Source organism: Microsporum canis, genomic scaffold (genome assembly GCF_000151145.1).
Source record: "Microsporum canis CBS 113480 supercont1.9 genomic scaffold, whole genome shotgun sequence".
Lineage (NCBI taxonomy): Eukaryota > Fungi > Ascomycota > Eurotiomycetes > Onygenales > Arthrodermataceae > Microsporum > Microsporum canis.
The window spans coordinates 231,902-248,053 of record NW_003299161.1 but is presented as its reverse complement, the minus strand read 5'-3'; the positions used below and the strand labels follow the sequence as shown (position 1 = coordinate 248,053).

Sequence of the window (16,152 nt, the reverse complement as noted above, 5' to 3'; positions counted from 1 at the left end):
GTAAAACATTTTTTTGGGTATCTAAATGCTAAAAATAAATAGTATACACAACAAATGCCGCCTTTAAGGCGATGAAATATGAAATAGCATGTTTCTCCTTAAATGCTCTGACCTAAAACATAGAACTCCTTTTCTTCAAGAGTGTATTGGTTGGAACGCTACTCTCTTTTTTTCGGAAGCCAAATATACTCCGTTTCTCTTTTAGCTGGGCCGGCGGTTGCTGTGGTGGCCTTAATCCACCAAGGACTGACTGTGGTCTCGGAGGAACGAATTGCACTTGTGACTGTGCTTGGGCCTGGCGTGGCGGCTGCGCTGGCCTGGGAGCAGGTGGCTGCCTCTGTTGCAGCCTATGTACCTTACTCTCTTCCTTACCGTATATCTTCTTTAGCCTTTCGGTCTCTTTATCAATCTGCGCTTGACGCTTTCTGGCCTCCTTTTCTTCAGCTTCCAGAAGCTTTTTGGTTTGTCTTTCGGCTTCCTTGTCCTTTTTGAGACGTGAACGCTTCTCTGCCTCATTTTGCTGTTTCAACGCGTGGGATTCAGCGTCCAGCTCCCATTGCGTGCGGGGGTCAGCAAGGGGGATATTTTGGCGGGGAGGCTCAGTAGCTCGCTGGGGAGGCCGTTGAGGGAGTGTCTGGGTGGTCAGCTGGGTTCTTGGTGGATGGCTAGCGACTGGAGGCTTAATGGTCGCGCCATTCAGGGGCCTTGAAGGCACAGGAGTGGTTATTGGTCTGTCTATTGGGCTTGCAGGGTTTGAGGAAGGGTGAACGACATTAAATGCTTCCTTCATCGGACTGAAATATACATCTCGGATGACCATTGCACCTAGCATAAGAACAATCTCTAGCCCCTTGTAATCTTCCATCTCAACTCGAGAAAAGTTTGGTTCGTACAGAGTAATTTCCTTAAATGCGCTGAAGATGGCGACAGTTATGTCAGGTTCCCGGTTCTTCTTCGAGTTCCCACTTGGACCGATAACTTTCCCCGATAAGTAGCAGCCGAGCTCCTTAGAGCCCATTCTACCGTCCTTCCGCCAATTGAAACGTAATCGGGATGTCGCATCTGATGTTGCGGGAGTAGTAAGCGTCTTATCGAGTTGCGACTTAGAGGGCTCCCGGAAGGTCCTCTGTGGCATCTCAAACCCCCATGTTGCTGGTGTATTCCATGTCTTGGGTTTATGACGGACCATAATTTGTTGCTCGGGGTTGTATAGCTGAATAGTAAATTCGGTGGGCATTATAGGCTCCGGCGGCGGCTGCACTCCGCCATTCGCCCTGATTGCCTCTTGAGAAAAAGTAGGGTGTGTCCATTTAGGAACTATGAGCACCTCTCCGTATAGAGCATCGGGGCAGAAGGCATCATATAGGGCAACCGCGTATCGATTCCGAGACGTCTGTAACGTAGGGTCTAGATGCCGGACAGCGTACGCGGGCTGAGGCTCTTTTCCATGCTGAGCGACAAAGAGGGTTGAGTGAGACTTCGGGTTTTCCGAAGATCGCTTCACAAAGAATGCTAGAACGAGTCAGCATCGAGAAAACAAGGTTATATAAGTGTTGGATCTCATACTGGGGAGGTTCTCATCGAGCATCCTGGCAGGTTCCCTCGAAGTTGATCGCTACCAATGTCCGTCATGAACCAGTATATAGAGACCACAAGTGAGGGAATATTGTTGTCTCTTCAGGCGTACTCTATAGTATATCTATTTATCTTGTTAATATTTATCTAATATAATATCAAGATGTTGTGTTAATGCTGCGGCCTGCGAGCTTCGTCTGCGCCTGCGCGTCATGCGGCTTAGTCAGCCAGCCGCACCCGGCTTGGCACTCAGGTTCTATTCTTAGCCACCAGAAGCCACGCAATTATCCGTCAGCAACAGTGACGAATATCTCCCCGCCATGGTTATGGGCCTTGTTTTGGGCTTGAGTCATAGGCAAAGGGGCTAGATGCCCTTTGGCGGAATATATGATCTGCAGGATGATTGTTGAATGTTGATTTTGGAAAACTATATACTATTTCACGAAGCTAAGAGATGATGAATTGCTAACGAAACATTGTCATTAATTGCATATCATAACCCTAGTCTATCACAGTAAAGCATAAATCATGGCAAGGATCACAAGATAGTCGATATGGAAAAAAAAGATCACTGAAGAAGAGGATCCTATAGGGATGTTAGCAAGGCAAAAGACATCAAGATAAAAATGACATACCCTGAAGTGTTTCTGACTATTGCCTCCCTTATTGATTTTCCATTCATATTGCCGTTGAGACCTGTCTGCTCGTCTACGTTCCCTCACCTCAGCTCCACGGACTTCCTTTTTCTGGCTCTCTGAGGCCCCGATCATGCCCAACCCGCCATTAGCCCTCGACATCAGCGCACGGTTTTTGTTTGCATTGCTCGTCTGCCCATTCGCTCCATCTTCCGCATCAGGGCCTGCATCTTCGATCATACGCTGCTGAGTAAGGCGTTCCTCAGGGGTAGGGTAGTTGTGCAAGTTCTGGCGGAAGTATTTGGCCATAGACCGGTGACCGGCAGTCCGGCCCGTGGGCAGGTGGAGCTCACCGTCATGTACGAATGCAGCGTGGCCGTGGACATGTGCATGGGAATGGAAGCCATCTATATTACGATGTCTGCGGGGATCTGTGTTTGAATGGTGTGAATGCTTGGAGAGTTTGGAGTATTGATGTGATCGATCATCGATGGGTTCAGCGCCGATTTCATCCGAGTCGAGTGACGAAACTGAGGTGTCCGTCTCCCATCCATCTTCCTGTGGGTTTTTGCCCTCTCCTTCTTCCTCTACCCCTTCCTCGTCATCAGAGTAAGTGCTTGTAAAGTCGTAAAACTGGCCAATTTCGATCTGTTCTTCCTCGGTCTCAAAAGCAATCATACAATGACCCTTATCTCTCATATGCGTCTGTACGGCTTCTGGAGTCGCCTTCAACTTATGGCAGTATAAACACTCGCCGTTCTTGTAGATCTTTGCCTGTAAGTATTCAAGAAGCCCTTTTCCGTCGGTGAGGTACTCTTGCTCAGGGACAAACATGCCATGGAATTTACCCATGTGCAATGCGTTGAGTTTGATGTTGGGCGAGATGTAGTTGCAGAAGAAGCATTGCGTAAGAGGGATTTTGACTTCGCTCCCATCCTTATTAGCTAGCGTAGACTCTCCTTGTTCCTTTTCAGCGGGATGGCTGGGGCGACGGGGTCGAATAGGGAGTGGATCGTGTGTATCGACTTTTGTGCCCTTAATTCCGTTGATAATATCTGAGAATTCCTGCTCACCAGGCTCGGCTTCACCATCACCTGCTGCAGCTGTTGGTTCGTTAATCGGGTCTCCCATTGAAAAAGTACCACTCATTACCGACGCAGTCTCATCTTTCCCTTCATCTTTACGTAACATGGCCTGTCTTTGCCTATGCTTCTGGCTCCCAATATGGTTCTGGAAGGCATTCTCGCTATAATACGTCTTCTGACATGCGGCACATGACTTTTCAAAGGTGGCTTTGGCAGCGGCAGCGGAGTTGGATGCCTGGGCATTCAACACTTTATCGGTGAAGACCTCGGACGATATAGGGGGCAGAGTCGCGACTCGACGCTTCAGGTTGTATCGACTATAATATCAGCTGGTTAGGCCTAGTATGATCCAAGAGTCTTAGTTCCCCGTATGGGGACTTGTAGAACTACTTACTGCCAGTCACTCCGCATATGGCCTCTCTGTGCATCGCTGCTGCGGAAAGCCACTTGGCAGGTATTGCAAGTGTACGGATGAGTCTCCATCTTCCTGGCAAACTGTGGGTTTATCGCTGTCCTTTTCTGATTATCGGTTGGCGGGGTGTCTTGACTCTCTTCTGAACAACGATGAGGTCTGTGAAGGCAAAGGAATGGTTATAGAAAGAAAACAAGACCAGCAGGAGGCGGTACCTATATATACCCTGTAATTACGTAGTACTCTGCAAGCCTTCCTCCTCAACAGACAGGAGTTGCGGTTGATATCAAATTCTCTTGCCTTCTGACTACCAAGCGGTTTTTTATTTGTGAGGCGAAAAAATGAAATAAAATAAAATAAAAAAAGCCAATGATGACGTCGTGTCGATCTATTTCCTTACTGGGAATTAAGACTATCTTAATTTCGACTTTCGACTTTCTGAACGAGCAAAAGGAAACAAAACGCAAACAAAAAAGACACAGATAAGATCCACGAAGTAACGGCTGGCGAAGATGCTACGACTACGTGAATAAGTCAAGGAAGCCACACCGTGAAGAACTGGAGGCCTACGAGAAGCTGGATATGTCATATCGTGAGACAAGATGACGAGGCTTCAAGGGGCGTCGCATAGTGAATGCGCAGAGAGGACTGCTTATCACCATGCAAGACTACCGCCAGGAGCACCAGATGTGATCTCTAGACATACTGTTAATGTTTCTGACCCTTCGAGAGTGCTTTCTTGGGCCAAAGAGGAGCGACAGCGGAGCTTCAATCATCTCGTCAGGAGGTTAGCCCCCAGTTCTCGTTTCATCATTTTATACTTAACAAGTTGACTCCTTCACATGGTGTCAGTATTTCTATATCTGTATTTATTGCTAATGATTTATATATAATGGGATAGGTACAAAGCCCAGTTGCTCTATGGTTGCCAGGAACCGAACTGTATGACCCCTACGTGTCTAAGCTTCCGCCGCCGAAATACCAAAGCCCCGCTCCGCAGGTTTACAGATCTCAGTGCTAGGACAGTTGCGTGCTACCTGGCCAGTCAAGATGATGCAGAATCTGGGCTTTGTCACTACCCGTCAGCGGCGATGCCAAACTCACTTGCCCCGGAGATTGAGCGAAGAGTTCGGCAAACCGATTCTTTTACTACGGTCGAATCCGGCCACTCACATTCACATCACAGGAGACACAGTGTGTCGGGAAATAAACCAAAGAGGGCATCTAACTCCGCTCCAGTTGCATCGGATGCTCCGCAGGGAGCTTCAGACAGCGGCTCAAAAACGAGGAAAGACCCGAAGTCATTTACACAGAATCTTTTTGACACCCTGTCGCTGCGTATGGTAGAATGGCTGCCTCTTAAACGAACTACATTCTATGGCTCTCGATCTAACGAAGAATCGAATTCTACTCCAACTGCTTCACATCTAGAAAACCAGAAACCAAATGTGAAGCGTCATTCGCCTATTGCGACGTCTGACGATACGGGTGGCTCTGACTCCAAGGCATATCTATCATCTACCCAGTCATCTCCTTCAATGAATCACATTCCGTCAACACTAGAGGTGAAAGTTCCGGGACACCCTGTCAAACGTTTATCGCTTGAACCATTGGAGCCTTGGAAACAAACCCAGCGCTCTATGACAGACGATCGATCAAAGTCCCAACGAAAACGGTCTAAGAATGCCTCCATAAATAGCACCCCTACTACAACCGCTAATACATCACAACCTCTTCCTTCCCCGCCAGCATTGCGACACAGGCCCCAAAAGCACCGCCGCATGGCCGATGGTACATCAAAAACCAATCCGCATGTTTCATGGGGCGACCAAAGTACCGTACGATGGCCAAAGTTAGAATCAGGTGGTGACTCGCCTACTGAGCCGACAATAGATACATATTTCCCTCTCGAGCGGCAAGGATTAGCACCGCAAGCAAAAGATGACAAAGCGGACGATCCCCCCAGCGTACAAAGTCTGTCCCACTTCTCAAAAGAAATTGTTGAGTCACTGGAGACGATAATGTTTGAGACAGAAAATGATGAACAAACGTGGAAATACGAGATATCCCAGTTAGAATCTATGGGTTATTCCGAGCCGTGGGAGTGGAAGTATGCTACTCATCAGCAGAGAGCAGTATTTCCTTTCATTGCGCAGAGCGTATTTTATGTTTTAGGCAATCCACGACAATTGCTCCTTTCTTTTCGAGATGGCTCCAGCAACACGCCTACGTCCCCCCGATTAGACATTAATTCTCTAGAAGACACGTTTAGGAAATTGCATCGTATATGCCCCTGGGAAACAACACTCCACAGCCTATGGCTCAGCATGGAAAAGCTCTTTAACCCCCCTGTAGAACTTCCTCTCCCTAAAATGCAGCGTCGGCATTCCAAAACAATGAATCCAACAACTCCTACCTCTCCAAGATTCGAGCCGCCAAGGGTTAATGATTACATTTCGGATTCGGACGCTGCTTACATAGCTGTTGTTGCCATGCTCGCCTTATCCAGTACAATTCCTCGCACAGATAACCAGACATGGGAGATCATTCGCCAAGTCAGATCATGTGGAGCTGTGATGCCGGACTCTGTGATGAGAAAACTTTCCAGGTCACAGTCTAAGGCCGTAATTGAAGCTTCTGATAGATTCGAGCATGACTTAGGACTTCGCCTGCTAAAAAGGTTAGCACGCGTTATTTCAACTCGCCTTGCCCTCCATGAGGTATCCAAAGCGAAGGCATCGCATATTACGGACCTGGGAAGCAATGATAAATGTGAACTTATAGAGCAAATTATTTCCACTCTTCAACGGTCTCAGAGGGCCTCATCCAGCGCTAATGGCAATGAGGGATCATGGCCCACCGAAAGGAATCTTACTACATCCATGGTGGTTGTAGAGTGGCTAAGGACGATTTTGCTCAAAGAATGGGACGGCAAACCGGAGTTGTCAAAAGCGAGCGCCGCCGGTGGTGCTTTACAGCTTCTCGGTTTTCTATATAGAGACAGAAGCAAACTTGGATTACTTCCAGAGGATTTTCACACACCATTCTTTTCGGAAAGATTAGACCCCCTTGAAATGCCCACTGAGTGGGTAGACTTACTCTACAACAACCGGACGGTACATTTGCTTTCCTGCTCATTTATATTCCCTCCATCAGCCTTGGTCGTATATTTCCGAGCAATAAATCATGCGACCATGTCCAAATCATTTGAGACTGCTGTGATCACGTCCAAGCACGTAACTGCGATGGCGTTTTCTGGCACTGTCTCCATAGATGATGATATTGCTCTGCTTGCACGAATGAGGACCGCCCTTACCACATTCCTGGTTATAAGCGTACGACGGGAACATGCTTTAGTAGATGCTCTGGATCAGCTATGGAGAAGAGAACGGCGGGAATTGCTACGGCCATTGAAAGTTCGGATGGGAATGGATGATGGTGAAGAGGGGGTGGACCAAGGCGGTGTTCAGCAAGAATTCTTTAGGATAGCGATATCAGAAGCACTGGATCCTGCCTTTGGAATGTTCACTGTCGACAGCCGGAGTGGCATGTACTATTTTCAACCTTGCTCCTTTGAGCCACTCTATAAGTTCGAGCTTCTAGGCCTACTGGTCTCTCTCGCACTCTACAATGGTGTAACACTCCCAGTCGACTTCCCGATCGCATTATATAGGAGGCTTCTTGGCCTCAAAGTGAAAAATACCGACCATATTCGGGTTGGCTGGCCTGACCTTGCTAAGGGACTAGATGATCTCTTAACTTGGGAGGATGGCGATGTGGGGGATGTCTTTATGCGGACGTATGAGTTCAGCTTTAACGCCTTTGGAACTGTCGTCACAGTTGACATGGAAAGAACTGATAGAAACGAGCCCTGGCCGGCACCAGAAAGATACGCTCAGTGGGAAAAGACGAAACAGAAGCTGAAAGACCAGCGGGTTGCTACAAAAAGGTTTACCAGTCACCGTGTTCCCGATGCAAATAGCAACATATCCATGCTGAAGGAGTATTCTTCTGATTCTCGACAACCTCCACGAGATACGCAAGTCATCGGCATTTTGAAGGGGGCCCCATCAAGGCTGCCACGGTATCAAGTAGCCACAGAACCGCAGCCTGAAGCGTCCATTGTAACGAACGATAATCGTAAGCAGTTCGTCAAGGATTATATCTTTTGGCTCACGGACAAATCTGTTCGTCCGCAGTATGAGGCGTTCCAGCGTGGGTTTTTTACCTGCCTAGATCGCACCGCTTTGTCCATATTCAACCCTGAAGCACTTAAAATGGTGCTAGAAGGAATACAAGAGATCGACTTGTCCGAACTGCGAAAGCATGCTCGATATGAAGGTGGCTGGGATGCCAACCATCCACTAGTCAAAGGCTTTTGGCGCATTGTGATGCGGTACTCCCACGAGAAGCGAGGCCGGCTTTTAGAATTCGTTACTGCCAGCGATCGTGTCCCAGTCAACGGAATACCCAGCATCATGTTTGTCATTCAGCGAAATGGTGTGGGAGATAGCGTACGTTAATCTGTCTATCATATTAAACGTCTTAAATATAACTCGTTATGCTAACTTCCCATTTCATAGCGCTTGCCGACTAGCTTAACCTGTTTTGGCAGACTGCTATTACCAGAGTACTCGTCTACAGCTGTACTTGAAGAAAAGCTAGACAAGGCGCTGGAAAACGCCAGGGGTTTCGGGGTTGCTTGATATTGGGAAGGTGGTTTTCTCCCTCATCTCAGCATTTTACCTTCGCCTTTGTTTATAGCACATCTTTGTCGAACGACCCCCATTGTGCGTAATCATTTGATTACTCCTTTTGCATCCTTTTCGCCCATTTATAGATGGTCTGATTGGTTTTTCGACTTGCGAATTGGCCAAAGCGATTGGAAACTGCTGTTTATTTTCTCTGTTTATATTTTTTTCGGGAGCCAGCAAGCGAATTGTTTATGGCATTGCACATATTGGCGTTACTTAGATGTGTATACAAAGTATATTATTTGCACACCAACGAAGACACTGCTGCTATAACACCATCCTCTATGCCTACAGTAACCCCAGAAGGAATTATAGGACTGTGTTTGATTATATTCCCCCCAAGCCTTCTCTTTATTTCTACTTTCCTACCTTCAGCTTTTGTTGTACCTGAGCTCCTCGCTAGGGGAGGAAACTCTGCCGAACTTACTAATAACCCTATTTCAGAAACGGCAACTCTACCGACGGCAAACTTTCCTCGGAGGTACCAGCCGATCGTTACCCGGGCCGAAAGGGCAAGTGTGGCGAACGCGGCGCAAAATCTCCAAAATCTTCTTGAGTCATTGTGATATAAAAGCAGTTTCTGGAGTCAAGCTGGCCTTGTTTGATCTTTCACTTCTTCAGCCAGTTTTGACCTTAACTACTGTGCGTCTACGTCTGTCGTTTCGGTTACAAAGAAAGGCCATATACCGTGCAAGGTCACTACCCCGCCGGATATACGGATATATAACTATACACCAGCTTAAGAATCGCGGGAGAAGATGCCTCCAGTTCTTCACTGCGTCCGACATGCACAGGTTTGTTATATCAAATACGCTGTGTAGTAGATGATTTATACTAACTTGTCTAGGGTTTTCACAACCTCAGCGTTGCCAACCATGTCATGCAAGACCCCTTGCTCACCCCATTCGGTGAAGAGCAGTGCCGTACTCTACGAGCCAACTTCCCATATCATGCCGACATCGACTTGATCGTTGCTTCACCGCTTAGACGAACAATTTACACGGCACTCCTTTCATTTGCGAATATCATCCAAGAACGAGGGTTGAAGATCATTGCGCTGCCAGAAATACAGGAAACTAGTGATGTTCCTTGTGATACGGGAAGCGATCTCGCCGATTTGAAGAGGGAGGTTGAAGAGAAGGGGCTGCCCGTTGACCTGTCGTTAGTTCCGGAGGATTGGAATGATAAAGTACGATTTCCTGGACCCCTCATCCAATTGACCAACCGAAGCTGACTGAGTGGAACTACGATAGACAAAGGAGAAATGGTCTGCCAATGCTAAATCAGTCACCGCGCGTGCTCGTGAAGCAAGAAGATGGTTGAAAGCTCGGCCAGAGAAGCATATTGCCATGGTATCCCATGGAGGCGTTTTACACTACTTCAGCGAAGATTGGCAAGATAGCATTCTCTACCAAGGTATGTACTTTTTGCCCAGCTGCGTCCTATTGCCCCTGCGTTCTTTGCATCTTTCATCTTCCAATGACCATTTGAATTCCTTGCCTTGTTAAAATATGCAATCACAAGTCACCAAAAAGAAACCAAGCCCGAAGAACTATACTAATGTTCGTCCTTCGCCCACTTACCCAGGCACCGGCTGGGCTAATACTGAATTCCGAACGTTCGAGTTTACTGATTCTACCGACACCGATGACCTATACGGTAATAAAATCGATGGTGATAACGCAAGTATCAGAGAGACAGTCGATTCAAGGAAGAGAAGAGGCAAGGCAGCAGCTGAGCCTCCAAGCAGAGAAATGCAGAAACAGTTCTTTGTTCAGGCTATTACTGGGTGGGAGAACCAGGCTGCGCAAGCCTTGGCTGCAAATAACGGTGTGGAGGAGAAGGAGGAAGCTATAGATGTTTTGCAAAAGCAGCCTGTCTCAGTTGCTGCTGAATAGATTAAGGACTTATACAGGGTTAAATGTGGCATAGAGGGGGGTTAAAGGGGATAGGCACCGGGATTTACTAGATAGACGGTATTAGATCAGAGTATCCTTAAGCTTGTTGCTGCTTGAAAGTTTTCAGATAGAGAATATGGATATTTACATATGGCTGCCATAGTTGCCATATGAACTAGATATACAAACTTTCTATTTCTTATCTAAAATCGATCTTTAATAATTTTCCTATTATAACTATATTAACTCTCTATAAAAGAGGTTAAGTAATATATCTAAATTGTTTATCTATGATAGATAGTAGGACAAGGCCCCTAATATTGAAATTCAGCTATGGATAGCTAATATAGACTAGTTTAGGTAGTGAACTCCTCATAGTCTTTGACTGCATAGGAGTATAATGAAGAATAATAATAATAATAGATATACAAACTCAATTTGCAACGGGCACAGCACGGTGTTGTGAATTAAACGCAAAACTAATGTAACTCAAGCCCTAAAAGTAGGTGCTTGTGGATATGTGAACATGATCGATACAAAAACTGGTATACAAACCAATAACATGCCTCATGGACGATTAGAATCATCCCGTAGAAAACGAACGAATTCAAATTCGGATGGCAAAAAGAAATCAGAGGGCAAGAAAATAAAAAGGCAAAGGGTCCATAAAGGTAAATAAAAACGCCTTTTATCAATCATCTAATAGGGGATGAGATTCGTCATTTTGGTTGTTGTGTTTTGACCCAGTGGGTTTTCGTTTGCGTCTTCGCTTCTTCTTCGCAGAAGAGCCATTAGATTGATGGGTCGATTGCTCGCTGTTGGTATGATCTATTTCGGCGAAATCCTTCATGTCACTCACTTGTGAGGAGGACGAGAGACAAGCGCTGTGGGTACTGTCGCATTCGGAAAGATTGCGGTCACTTGTTTGTAGGACAACCTTGCGAATGCCGTGGATATCGACAACTTGTTCGGTTATGCTGCCACTTCTTGTGGGGCCTCGCGGATAATATGCTGGTGAAGCAGATGGTGTATCAGAATTGATGCTTGATGAACGAGTTCCATTTTTGGATAATGGAGAGGGACCATGCTTTTTAGCAGGAGATTCGTGGGTAGTGATAGTGGTTTGTGACGGTGGCGTGTGCTGATTAGCAACAGTGCCTTGCCCAATATTTGGTTCGGTAACAGAGTGTGTTAGATGAGATGGACGTTGAGATTGGTCCGTGGTAGTACCATATGGTGAAGAAGATGATGTTTTTGGGTTGACTGCGCGTTCGCTGGCGGTTTTCACCAGTAGGTTGTCAGATTCTGAAGGTTGCGCGTCTGAGGGAGGAGGATAGTCAGAATAGGAGTCACGCCCGCTGAGGGCCTGGGAAGACCTTGATGGCGAGATCCCGGCGCGTTTTATTTTAACAGCGTTGTATCGGGTTTGACGAGGACGGCTTGCAAGGTTTGATGGGCCAAGATGCTTCAATTGTTCCTTGATCTCCGCCGTGGCGCCTCGATGAATAATGGGTTGGCTACTGCCATCTGGTTTGTCGACAACTGGGGTTTGTCGCAGGTAAAATGTGGGTGGAGGAGGAGATCCGATAGGAAGTATGTTTTTGGGTGGAGGATGTTCGTTATGCTGTTCTGCATCTGAGTTACGCGTAGTAGGGAGTGTGTCAACTCCGATGTCGTGAGCGGAGGGTGGTACTTCGACAAAATGCCCCTTTGGAAAGTTGAACTTGGGTGCTGGCGCCATTCGACGAATTGCTTTGTGGACATCAATAAAGACATCGGATTCGTCAATGATTTCTTCGCCAATGAGCTCTTCAATTACATCTTCGAGTGTGACAACGCCTAGAGAGCCGTGATCTTCGCCGGGGTAATCTGAGACCAAGACCATGTGAGCTTTTCCTTCTTGGAAAAAGTTGACAATATCAAGACAGCTTGTTTCTGCCCGTGTTTCTGGGAGGGTGGCAAGGGCGAAATCCCGGACTCTTTTACAGTCCTCAGGGTCGTAGGTGATCAGCATCTTGACAAGGAGCATGCCAACGAAGTTTTGAGGGTTATCGGGTGCATGGATTGGGATGCGGGAGTAGCCTTGAGAGAGGATCAAGTCCATCATCTTTTCGTCGAGAACGGTGTCTGCAGACATGATGAAGACATCTTGCATTGGGATCATGATGCTGCCAACGGGCTTTTCTTTGAGGTCGAGAACGGCGCTGATGATGGTAACCTCATCAGAGTTCAGCTGGTCGCCAGCCGTGCCGAGATTCTTGTGTAGCGTAACGAGAGTTTTCAAGCCGGCCTTTTTATAAAATGTTCCATGATCTTCGCCGAGGAGCCTGTCCAGGAGTTTGGCAATCGGGTATGAGAGAGGGGAGGTGATGTACATCAGACAAAGGACGGCGGGTGCCATCCATGCTCCAATCGGTAATCCATAGCGGACACATATCGATTGGGGAACGACTTCTCCGAAGATGACTAGCAAGCAACCTGGTCAGTATCGTGTGAACACAGTAGTACAGAGGTAATGTCTCATACCAATCAATGCTGTACTCCCAATGACAGCGGGCCAACCACCGCCGAGAGAACGATCCAGAACGATGGGAAGGGTCTCATTGACGACAACGTTGCTCAGCAGGAGTGTGACAAGGACCCAATGCTTTCCTTTTTTCAATAGGTCCAAGACCTTTTCTGCTTGTTTTCTCTCCGCTCCTTCGCCGGATGTTTTGATCACTTGGAGATAAATTTCATCCTGTTGATTGAAAGTAAACAAATCAGTGTCTGCACTTGTATATATCCTTTTTTTTTTTCATATCAGAGTAACTCACCTGGCCCATAAGAGCGATGGTCAGCCCGGCAAAGGCACCGCCGCTGAGGACGAGTGCCGCGGCAATGCCGAGATAAAGCCATAGACTGAGCTCATCTGGAGATTTGGGGGCGTGATCTAGCTTCTCGATGACAGACGATGCCAGTGGCGCGGCATAGAGAAGAGGGAAGCGAGTCAGTGAGAAGAGGATGAGCTTGGTCCAGGCAAGACCAGCAGGTAATCCAGCACCGTGGCGAGTCAGAGTCATTTAAAAGTGGTCAAGCCAGTCGATAATAGAGAGGGCGGTCTTGTTGTAGCTATCACGACCACTCAATCGGACAAGCACAGTCGGTGTTGGTCTCGGGTTCGTAATCCCGTAAATCAGCAGCTAATCGAAATGAATAGCTTGCAGTTAAGTTCGAATAGTTATCACTGTGACCGTCAAGGACGTTTCTCAACAAGACATCAAAATATTCAGGTAAAACGGGGCGGATGTCTCCAAAAGAATCTGATGAATTGGTGGTAAAGAGAAAAGAGTTGATGCTTGCGAGAAGGTCGCCGTGCGGCCCAGGATTAAATAAATATCTTTGACCAGTGAAGAGAGTGACAAACGGGACAGAGACTTTGAGTGGCTGGACTTTTCTTCTTCTGCTTCTTTTTTTCGATGTACGAAAAAAAGTCGAAGAAGGTTTGAGTCGCGCTTAGTCAGGCGCAGACGCTGAGTCAGCATGAGAGTTTATGAGAACGTCAAGTCGGCTTTTTGGTGGTGAAAGTCGAAGGATGAAGCTGATATGTTGAATATCAAGCCGGATATAGATGGTATAGACGTGTTCTCAAGAGGCCAGGATCTCTCACATCCTGGCCGTTGTCCCCTCTGTCGTCAGGTCCCGTTGTCTCTTCTTCTGCTGGTCCCCGTCGAAGTTCCCAGTGGTACTTACAGGCGGCAAACCCGTGGAAAAAGGTAGCGAAAGAGCATCAGATCTCTGTGGCTGCAAGCCATTGGCATGGGTATCATGGAGATCTGTTTAATGAATCCTGTGTGTGCTCTTTGTGCGATATCTTTCTTTTTCCAGTCTTGCTAGGCGAGCAGCACCCTCATCTTGGTCGTTCATCGCTGGTGTCCAGTTGGCGGCGGTGTATCTAAGGGCGAGACCAAGATGCTGTCTATATGTTTGGTCGTAGGGGCTGCTCAAGCCTGGCGAGGTCTTGTCTCCAGCATGGATATCTTGGTTGGAGTCGAGGTTGCAGACTCAGTTGCGGCAGCTTGCATCTGCATGCGCAGCTGTATTGGTTTTCCTGAATCGATCCCTCGTCTGGAGACAAATGTTGACCTCAATGGGTTGCCAGTGCAGTTGTTGCTGAAGGCTATGTTTGATGTCACTGCCTTATATACCACGGAGGGTATCAAGCACCGTCTTCTTGACTGTCGTGCATGTCATGGTATATATCTTTGATGCAACCTCCTGCACTTTCTGTAAGTGCCATATTCCCGAAAGGAGAGAGATCAATGGAGAGGAAGAGTTTGATTCGGTTCGCCTGATTGTCGAAGTCACCTTACTTTTGCTCTCCAGGGCAGCGTTTGGGAAGGTCCAAATCTCGTCACCCACGGTCAAGAGGAGACCCGGGCGAGGGAGAGAATGGATCCTGCTGTTCCTGGAGATTCTGTTGTCATGTCGGTGTTTGTGGTTACCGTCGACACTGGGGAGCAGTAAGGCGCGAATGGCGTCCGTTTATCGTTCTCTTTGGTCCTCTCCATTGGACCGTTGGCGGAGAGGAGCGTCGCGGCTGGCTCGAGAAGGTCGAGAAGGTCGGGAAGATCGAGTAGCCCGAGAGGACTCGGGCTGGTCTCGGGACGGTTGTCCTTCTCTGGATGATTGTCCTTCTCGAGATGGCTGTTGCTGTCCTTCTCGAGGCCTGAGCCGGCGACGGAGTTTCTCAATTGTGTTGGCCTGCTTGAGAAACTCTGCTCTTTGGAGATCGAACTCTTTGGCGCGCTGTTCGAGTCTCTTCCGGAGCGACTCCTTTTCGTCTGCCAGGTCTTTGATCTCCTGGTCCTTTTCTGCAATGAGAGCGTCATACATGGACTCTACCACCATGAGTTCACAGTCCATGTCTCTGTCCTTGCTGGCATGGTCCGGTTTCTGGCTACCCGAACCTTGGCTGTTCAGTTTCCCTTGCAGCTCGGCAATGGTGGCGTCCTTCTCTCGCGCCTGCGACCAGAGATTTTCAACAACGGCGGTCTGATCCGAGAGCCGCCGCTTGAGGTCAGCCACGAATGCATCGTGCTGTTTCTCGAAGTCGGCGACTTCGGCGTCCCGTTCGTTGTTTTCCATCTCCATCGCGGCAAGCGATCGAAGTTGGGCCTCATTGCGAGCTGTAAGTTGGCTGACAGCTTCCAGCTGGGCCGCTAGGGCCATGCCAGCTTCTTCGATGGCGCTCTCCTGGGCGGACAATTGTTCGTGGCACTTCGCGTTGCCGGCGATGAGGGTGCGTCTATGACGGCGTGCTCTCTTGAGTTGGCGCTTGAGCAGGGCCGTGTGGTGGTTGTCGGGACGCACCTCATCGTATTTGGCTGGCCGGGTCGCGACCGTCTTGACAGGTGCCTCCACAGGTGTGTCGACGGGTGCCTTGACGGGTGCCGGAACTTGTGCCGCCTTTTGCAGCTCCAGGGATTGGGCGCTGACCTTCGCCTGCAGGGCTTCGTTGGTGGATAAGAGAGCTCTGAGTTGCTCCTGCAGGCTCGTCACACTGGCGTCTTGGTTATTGGTGAGCTCCCTTTCGGTGGCCAGTAGTGACTTCAGGTCAGCGCATTCCTCTTGCGATGTTAGCAGGGACTGTTGCTTGGTCATGAGTTCCAGAGCCAAGTGGTGAACCTCAGCCCCGGAGGCGAGTGACAGTCGAAATTGAGTGGCTGCTGGTTCGCTCGAGGTCCCTGATTCGGAAGCCATCTGGTTCATCACGGCGAGATTCTTGTCGGCGTCGGGGTGGCGTCCTTCTTG

General features: G+C 48.2%; 6 protein-coding genes across 6 annotated transcripts; 2 read left to right on the top strand and 4 right to left on the bottom strand.

The window, feature by feature from the left end:
• Nucleotides 1-112: 112 nt before the first annotated feature.
• On the bottom strand, nt 113-1,588 carry MCYG_08555 (conserved hypothetical protein; the record flags this gene model as incomplete). The annotated part of the gene is made up of 2 exons (XM_002842678.1): nt 113-1,512; nt 1,567-1,588. The coding sequence occupies 2 exons, from the start codon at nt 1,586-1,588 to the stop codon at nt 113-115; spliced, it is 1,422 nt and encodes a 473-aa protein (XP_002842724.1).
• Nucleotides 1,589-2,143: 555 nt separating this feature from the next.
• MCYG_08554 (pre-60S factor REI1) lies at nt 2,144-3,778 on the bottom strand (the record flags this gene model as incomplete). The annotated part of the gene is made up of 3 exons (XM_002842677.1): nt 2,144-2,161; nt 2,211-3,612; nt 3,690-3,778. The coding sequence occupies 3 exons, from the start codon at nt 3,776-3,778 to the stop codon at nt 2,144-2,146; spliced, it is 1,509 nt and encodes a 502-aa protein (XP_002842723.1).
• A 531-nt stretch (nt 3,779-4,309) lies between these two features.
• Nucleotides 4,310-8,413, top strand: MCYG_08553 (ubiquitin-protein ligase E3A; the record flags this gene model as incomplete). The annotated part of the gene is made up of 3 exons (XM_002842676.1): nt 4,310-4,494; nt 4,609-8,221; nt 8,291-8,413. The coding sequence occupies 3 exons, from the start codon at nt 4,310-4,312 to the stop codon at nt 8,411-8,413; spliced, it is 3,921 nt and encodes a 1,306-aa protein (XP_002842722.1).
• An 806-nt stretch (nt 8,414-9,219) lies between these two features.
• Nucleotides 9,220-10,359, top strand: MCYG_08552 (phosphoglycerate mutase family protein; the record flags this gene model as incomplete). Its single annotated transcript, XM_002842675.1, has 4 exons — nt 9,220-9,255; nt 9,309-9,650; nt 9,715-9,877; nt 10,049-10,359. The coding sequence occupies 4 exons, from the start codon at nt 9,220-9,222 to the stop codon at nt 10,357-10,359; spliced, it is 852 nt and encodes a 283-aa protein (XP_002842721.1).
• A 691-nt stretch (nt 10,360-11,050) lies between these two features.
• Nucleotides 11,051-13,421, bottom strand: MCYG_08551 (conserved hypothetical protein; the record flags this gene model as incomplete). The annotated part of the gene is made up of 3 exons (XM_002842674.1): nt 11,051-12,813; nt 12,901-13,099; nt 13,176-13,421. The coding sequence occupies 3 exons, from the start codon at nt 13,419-13,421 to the stop codon at nt 11,051-11,053; spliced, it is 2,208 nt and encodes a 735-aa protein (XP_002842720.1).
• A 1,462-nt stretch (nt 13,422-14,883) lies between these two features.
• On the bottom strand, nt 14,884-16,101 carry MCYG_08550 (uncharacterized protein; the record flags this gene model as incomplete). Its single annotated transcript, XM_002842673.1, has 1 exon — nt 14,884-16,101. One exon carries the CDS (start codon nt 16,099-16,101, stop codon nt 14,884-14,886), a length of 1,218 nt encoding a protein of 405 aa, XP_002842719.1.
• Between the last annotated feature and the right edge of the window lie 51 nt (nt 16,102-16,152).